The sequence below is a fragment of the Chrysemys picta genome, unplaced genomic scaffold, assembly GCF_011386835.1.
Source record: "Chrysemys picta bellii isolate R12L10 unplaced genomic scaffold, ASM1138683v2 scaf1981, whole genome shotgun sequence".
Taxonomy (NCBI): domain Eukaryota; kingdom Metazoa; phylum Chordata; order Testudines; family Emydidae; genus Chrysemys; species Chrysemys picta.
In genome coordinates, this window is record NW_027054686.1 from 1 (window position 1) to 7288 (window position 7288).

At 61.3% G+C, this 7288-nt stretch overlaps 1 protein-coding gene across 1 annotated transcript; it reads left to right on the forward strand.

The window, feature by feature from the left end:
- Positions 1–3130: 3130 nt before the first annotated feature.
- Positions 3131–6745, forward strand: LOC135980144 (collagen, type I, alpha 1a-like). Its single transcript, XM_065580209.1, has 6 exons — positions 3131–3200; positions 3647–4330; positions 4738–4818; positions 4954–5100; positions 5951–6065; positions 6607–6745. The coding sequence occupies exons 1-6, from the start codon at positions 3131–3133 to the stop codon at positions 6728–6730; spliced, it is 1221 nt and encodes a 406-aa protein (XP_065436281.1). The 3' UTR covers positions 6731–6745.
- The last annotated feature ends 543 nt before the right edge of the window (positions 6746–7288 follow it).

Below are 7288 nucleotides of genomic sequence, written 5' to 3' on the forward strand. Positions count from 1 at the left end.
CTTCTCCACGGGGGTGTCCCCCTGTTTGCACCGTTTATTGGGGTGCTCCAGGGGGCTGCACCCTGTTTATCGGGGTGGTCCGGGGGGGCTTCACTCAGTGTTGCATGGTGGGGGGGCTGCACCCCGTTGTTACCCCGCGGCGCCCTGACCCGTGTCCCCCCTCCCTTGGCCCTCAGGATCTCTGAAAAGATCCTGTGCAATACTTTAAGTACAACACTGGCGGCCCCGCCAGGTCTCCAGGCGGGCGCTCTCGTAGCGGAACCTGCAGGCCAGAGGGCAGAGGTCCAGGCCCCCGCACTGGTGCCATGGGTCACTGCAGCACTGCTGGGGTGACAGCCCCCCAGAGCCCTGACTCTGCCCTGCAGTACAAACTGCCACCACCAGGGGGGCAAAGCCCCACAGCAGCCCCTCTCCCAAGCTGACTCTGCCACCCTACCCGCCCCCCCAGTACAAGCCACCACCACTGGGGGGCGACGGCTCCGTACAGCACCATGCACCCACACTGCCACCCCCTTAGTGGTACCCACTTGAGCGCCTCTACGTCGCGGGGAATGTCAATGCGGCTGGTGAGCTCTTGCATCTGCAGGGTGTTCTCCAGGGCCAGGTGCTCCAGGGCTGTCAGGACGTGGTTGGGAGGGTGGGAACCCACGATGTCCTGCGTGGGCAGAGAGGTGGGATGAGCCACAGCGGGGCAGGAACAATGTACCCTCCCCATCAGGGCTGGCTCCAATACCCCAGTGCGGTGCTAGGGGGCGCTGTGCTGAAGGGAGCAGGGCAGGGGGCTCTCCCTGGGCAGTCAGGGCTGGCCCCGATGCCCCAGCCCGGCACTGGGGGCGCTGTGCTGCAGGGAGCAGGGTGGGGGGGATCCCCCAGCAGTCAGGGCTGCCCCAATGCCCGGCGCTAAGGGGCGCCCAGCTGCCCCTCCCAGCTGTGGCTGTACCTTAGCACCAGGTGAGCTGACCCAGTGCAGTGTTACATGCAGCTGTTCCCAGCTCAGAGGTGGCTGCATCTCTGCACCATGCGAGGCGTCCCCAGGGTCCCTACCCTATTGCGCCTCCCTCCCGTTACCTCCACCGTGCTCAACCAGTGCTGGTAGGATGCCTCCAGCAGCTCCTCGCTTGTCCCGCTGCTGAGAGACACACACATGGGGCGCGTCAGAAACAGAGCGGCGGAGGGGAAGGGGAGGGCAGGGGAGCTCGCAGGCTCTTACGGGAGGGCCCCAGACGTGCTGTGCTCGAAGAGCGACTTCAGGAAGTGGAAGCGCAGCTGGCAGGCCGTCCGCACGTCCCGCTGCGGAGAGACGGACAGACACTTGGACGGGTTCCCGGGATGGGGAGGAGACGACGGCCCTCAAGAAAGCTGCAGATCACCAGGAATCACTGGTGGAATCACCAGGATCTACTGGATCCTCCCCCTTTATTGGGATCCAGGCACCAGGCTCAGTGAGATCCCTCAGGATCCCAAGACCTGATTGCCAATGGCCCGACAGACTCCCCCCGGGTCCCGGCCGGGTCCCGGCACCAGGCTCAGTCCGATTCGCTCCTCCTCCCCAACCAAACCCCATCACCAGATCCCACGGTGAGATCACCAGAGCCCCATGCTGGCATTCACAGGGCTCAGATCACCGGGTACCCTGTGTCACTAGATCCTGCCTTGGGATCTCCAGATCCCCTCCAGATCCCAGGACTGGGATCCCCAGATCACCATCCCCAACTAGCACAGGGCAGAAGGATTCCCAAATTCCTCTCCGCCCACCCGGGAATCTACCCACTTTCCCCTCCCCACTCAACGCCAGCAAGTCCGAGGTCAGGCACCTTCCCTCCCACCGTCAGCTCCACCTTGGCCTTTCTGCAGAGACCAGAGGCGGTCGTGAAAATAGGGTGGGGGAGGGGGGGAAGCACAGTTCAGGACATCCCCCCACCCTCACCCCAACCCAGGCCCCATCCCCAATGGGACTCTGCCATGGAGCAAAGGATCCAGAGAGACGCTACCCAGGATGGGCAGTCAGTCCCCTATCCCTAATGCCACACGTCATGGGACCCCCTCCCAAGGAGCAAAGGATTCTGGGAGTTACTACCCAGCAGAGATGTTCACTGGGTAGTGCTTCGGGAGCAAAGGATTCTGGGGGATGTGACCAGGAGCCGTGGGGACCCCGTGCTAAGGATGGAACCACCCCCCCCACACCTGCTGATGTCCTGCAGCTGCTCCAGCCGCCCCCCCAGCTGTGTTACGCTGGCCTGCAGCTGCTGGTGCTCCTTGGCCATGCGGGCCGCATAGGCCTTGAGCAGCAGAGAGCGTCGCGGATCCGCTCCTGGGCCGCCTCCAGGGAGAACTGTTGTACTTAAAGTACTGCACAGGATCTTTTCAGGGGGAATAAGGCAAAACGCCACATTTATTAGTAATACATGTATTCATTAACACTGTATTATATGCATATAATATATTACACTTACACTCACACACACACAAACACACTCCGTCTTGTTGTTACCAATTAGTTGCTCCCCTTAACTTCACTGGCCAGGTGAGTTAGATGGGGGAGGGGGTGGAGCCGGGCTTCTGCCGATCCGGATCGATGCTCCCATGTTGACAAGACGAGACCCGGGGTCCTCTGCAAGACACCTCACTTTTATAGCAGCTTTCCTCTTATGCAAATCTAGACCAGATTCAAACTCTGTGTCTGTGTCCATTGGTCCTTTGTGCTGCTTTCTTTTGAGTGTTGTCCCAATGCTGCAAAGAGGGTGTTTCCAAAAGAAGGTGCTTGCTTCTAACCCCCGAGGCCCGTCAGTATGTCTGCTTGTCTTTAATGAGCCCACTTGACACGTTTTATTGTCCTTGGGTCTAGCTCCCAGCCCCTCTCCAAGGGTTAAGGCTGTCTGGAGGTGCTGCCTTCCATGCCTTGCTCATCCACACCTCATTCATTCAACAGGGCAATTGATTAAGAGTGGGGGGGGGGGGGAGAGAGAGCTCTTGTTCTACTGCTAGCAAAAAGAAATTTTTCTTCTATCTTATTCTATCCTGAGGGGCTATAATATTATACCAAGGGCAATGCAAAGTTTCTAAATGAGGCTTTGATACAAAGTTCCATGAAAACAGAGGTCACACGTGGGTAGACCCACCACAAGGTTATATGAAGAGGCACAATGTAAAGTCATATGAAAATTATCAGAGATTGATCTACACCAGCAGCCCTGCCCTCGGTCCGGGGCCTCATACAGGGGAGTGGGGTAGGGTGACCAGACAGCAAATGTGAAAAAATCGGGACGGGGGTGGGGGGTAATAGGAACCTATATAAGAAAAAGACCCAAAAATCGGGACTGTCCCTGTAAAATCAGGACATCTGGTCACCCTAGAGTGGGGACATGGGGCGGGGCAGGCAGGGCTGCATCTGGGGGCTGGGCAGTCCGAACGGGTAGGATATAGTGCAGGGGGAGGGGGGGAACATCTGGGGGCTGGAGGTTCCAGGGGCTGGGATATAGCGGGGGAGGGGACTATATCTCAGTGCTGGGGGGTCACAGGGACTGCAGGGGGACCTCAGGGCCATATCTCCAGCTGGGATATAGTGGGGGAGGGGGCAGTGTCCCGTGGCCCCTCCTTAACTGCTCCCTCCCCCTGGCTGCAGGAAGGCTGGAGCAGGTGTGAGGAGCTGTGGGTGCAACAGCTCCCCCTACAGGCCCGGGAGCAGCGCGGCACGGCCCAGCTGGCCTCCCTCCTCCAGGAGATGCACCGGCTGCTGGCGGACGGCTCGGAGCGCGCCATCCTTGCCAGGTAGCTGCCCCAGCCCCTGGGAGACACCCTGCCTTCTGGGCTCACCCCTGCACAGTTGGTGACCACCCACTCCTGGGAGACCGTCCCCTGCTGGGGAGACTTCCCGCTCCAGGGGTCCCCCTGGGCTGTGAGGGCCCCCTGGAGAGCGCTCCCTGTTGGGGAGACTACCCTGTTCCGTGGGGTCCCCCTGTGCTGTTGGGGCCTGTGGTGGGCACCCCCTGCCGGGGAGACATCCCCACCACCCAGGGTCCCTCCTGCATAGTCGGTGACCACCCACCCCTGGGAGAGTGCCCCCTGCTGGGAAGATTCCCTGCCCATGTGGTCCCCCCGCCCCAGACCTACAGAGTGCGCCCCCTGCTGGTCCCCATCTGCCCACTGAGCCGGCCTATCCCGCCCGGCCCCCAAGGCAGTGCTGGAGCTGCGGGCTGTGCGGCTGGCGGGGCTGCGGGATGGGCTGCACCGGGGCTGCCGGGAGCTGGAGCGGGAGGCGAGGGCCCGCCACGCCGAGCTGCAGGCCTTGCAGAGCAAGCGGCAGCGCATCTTGGACTTCCGCCACCTGGTGGTGAGTACGGGGGGGGGGGAATCTGGGTGTTAGAGCAGGACAGCCTCTGGACATGGGATCTGCCTGGGGAGTAGGGGGACAATAGGGCACACACTAGGATATGGGCGGGGTTGGCTGGGAAGGGGCCCATGGGTGGAGGATTCTTGGAGGGGGATCCACAGGGTACCTGGCTGGCCTAGGGGGAAGGAAGTAGAGGGGGTGCATGCTGGGGGGGAATATAGGGGTGTGGGGATGATGGGGGAAGGGAGGGAGGGGACAAGTTGTGGGAGGATGGGGGTGCCTTCTGGGGGGAAAGGGAGGGATTGCGGGGCTGAATATAGGGGTGCCTTGCTGGCACAGGGGGAGCAGGGACACTGTCTCGAAGCAACCCCAGGACTGAAACCCCCCCTCCCCCCCAATCCACCCAGGGCGAAAAGCAGCAGCACGTCTGGGCGCTGATCAAAGGCACCTCCTACATCAAATCCCAGCTCCGCAAGGACCAGGCCGAGGTGAGACACCCCCACCCGCCCGCACTAAGGAGGAGGCTGTGGGGCAAGACTGAGGGGTACCGGCAGGGCTGGGGGAGTGGAGCCCAGGGCTGGGACTGAGGGGCACCAGCATGGTCTCCCCCCACTCTCTCTCAGGTCCAGGCCTTCGTGCAGAGGAAGCTGCTGGGCCCGGAGCAGGACGTGACGCTGGAGTCGCAGCGGCTGCACGGGGGGGGTGGAGCGCGAGGTCCGGCAGCTGGGGGCCATCGCCCTCCCCTGCCTTCTGCGCCGCAGCCTCCTGGGGTGAGTCCCCCACCCCCCGCTCTGTCTGAACTGCCCCGTCCCCCCCGTCCTCTCTTGGGGTGCCCCAGGGGCTGGATCCCCATATGGGGGGAGCTCCCGGCCTTAGGGGGAGTACCTTGGATGGAGGGCTGTGCCCCCCATCCCCCCACTACTGGACTTGGGGTATGCAGGATTCCTGGGATCTTGTCCCCCCTCCCCCCGTCTGTGCCCCATTGAAACGGGGCTCGGACCCGCCCTGAGATCTGCAGGTTCGAGGGGGTAGGTGCCCGCAGAGCAGTACTGATACTTTGCTTCTCTGCCCCATGCTGGGGGCGCCGGTCCTCTGCGAGGAGCATCAGTACTTGGGCAGTGGTATTAATGCTGCAGTAGCGGCATCGAGACAAGCAGGAGCGTTGGTGCTGGGGAATACTAATGAAAACCCGGTGTTCTCTGGGAGGAGAGCTAATACCCTGAGAATGGGGCAGCGGCTTTAATACTCTGGTGGGACCGTGAATACTCCCTCCCGGTTAATAATAATCTGAGAGCATCGGTACCCGACATTTGGGGTGGGAGGATTAATACTTTCTGGGCTGATAATGCTCTAGGAGCATTGGTAGCCTATAGCGGTGAGAGGAGCATTGATACTCTCTGAGGTATTAATACTCTGCACTGGTATCTGCTCTCCAGGGGGTACCAATGCTATATACCCTGGCAGGCGGCTGTGACGACGGGGCCCCGCAGCCCTTCCCAGGGAGCAGGGGGGGAGGTGGGCTGGGCTGGGGTGCCTGGTGAGGATGGGGGGGGTGCCGGAGAGTGGGCGGTTCAGGGGCTGATCCTTGGCTGCCATGACCCAGTCGTCCCCCGCCTCCAGGTCCCAGCAGGTCCCGGCCCACGAGCTCTCCATCCATAGGCTGGGCCGGACGGCGCTCGCCCAGCACCGGGCCTTCCTCACTGTGTGCCAGGCTTCCGGCTTCCCTCTCTACAAGGTGAGACGCACACTTGGTGGAGCAATGGGGCAGGGAGCGGGGAGGTCTCTGCACAGGGCAGGAGTGAGACCCTCTTCTGGGGGGAGATGGGATGGGGGGCCCTGGAGGAGGGGGTGGGGCAGGAGCACCCCCCTAGTTTATTCTGCATTAAACCTCCCTAGAGCCCCATGGGGAGTGATCTTGGGCGGGGGGGAGGGGGGGGGAGCAAAGCCCCGGAGCACCTCCTGCCCCACATGGCTGAGCTGAAGAAGGAGCTGCTGGCCCTGCCTGCCCAGCTGGGCTACAAGAGCCAGGTGTTGGCCAGCCTGCAGCAGCACCAGGGCTCCCCGGGGACCGACGCACAAGGTGAGATCCCCGCCATGGCTCCAGACGGACAGGGGGACGCCCCCCGGCCTGAGGACCCTTCCCAGGGTCTGCAAGGGGCACGAGCCGGCCTGAGGGGCGTCAGGACCATGGCATCCACCCAGCAGCTCAGCACACCCCTCCCCCCGCCCCCCAAAGCCATAACTCCTCCGGGCCTCACTGACGTCTCTTCCCCCAGCCCTGGTGCAGGCCCTGCGGGACCACGACCGGGAGCAGGCCAGAGCCCTGGGGCCGCAGATGCAGCTGGTGATGGAGCAGTGCAGGCAACGCATCGAGCGTTATTGTTCTCTAATAAAATTTAAATCTTGATTTTATCAGTTTAATCCTCATTTATTCATAGAATCATAGAATATCAGAGTTGGAAGGGACCTCAAGAGGTCATCTAGTCCAACCCCCTGCTCAAAGCAGGACCAATTCCCAGCTAAATCATCCCAGCCAGGGCTTTGTCAAGCCGGGCCTTAAAAACCTCCGAGGAAGGAGACTCCACCACCTCCCTAGGTAACGCATTCCAGTGTTTCACCACCCTCCTAGTGAAATAGTTTTTCCTGATATCCAACCTGGACCTCCCCCACTGCAACTTGAGACCATTGCTCCTTGTTCTGTCATCTGCCACCACTGAGAACAGCCGAGCTCCATCCTCTTTGGAACCCCCCTTCAGGTAGTTGAAGGCTGCTATCAAATCCCCCCTCATTCTTCTCTTCTGGAGACTAAACAATCCCAGTTCCCTCAGCCTCTCCTCATAAGTCGTGTGCTCCAGACCCCTAATAATTTTTGTTGCCCTCCGCTGGACTCTTTCCAATTCTTCCACATCCTTCTTGTAGTGTGGGGCCCAAAACTGGACACAGTATTCCAGATGAGGC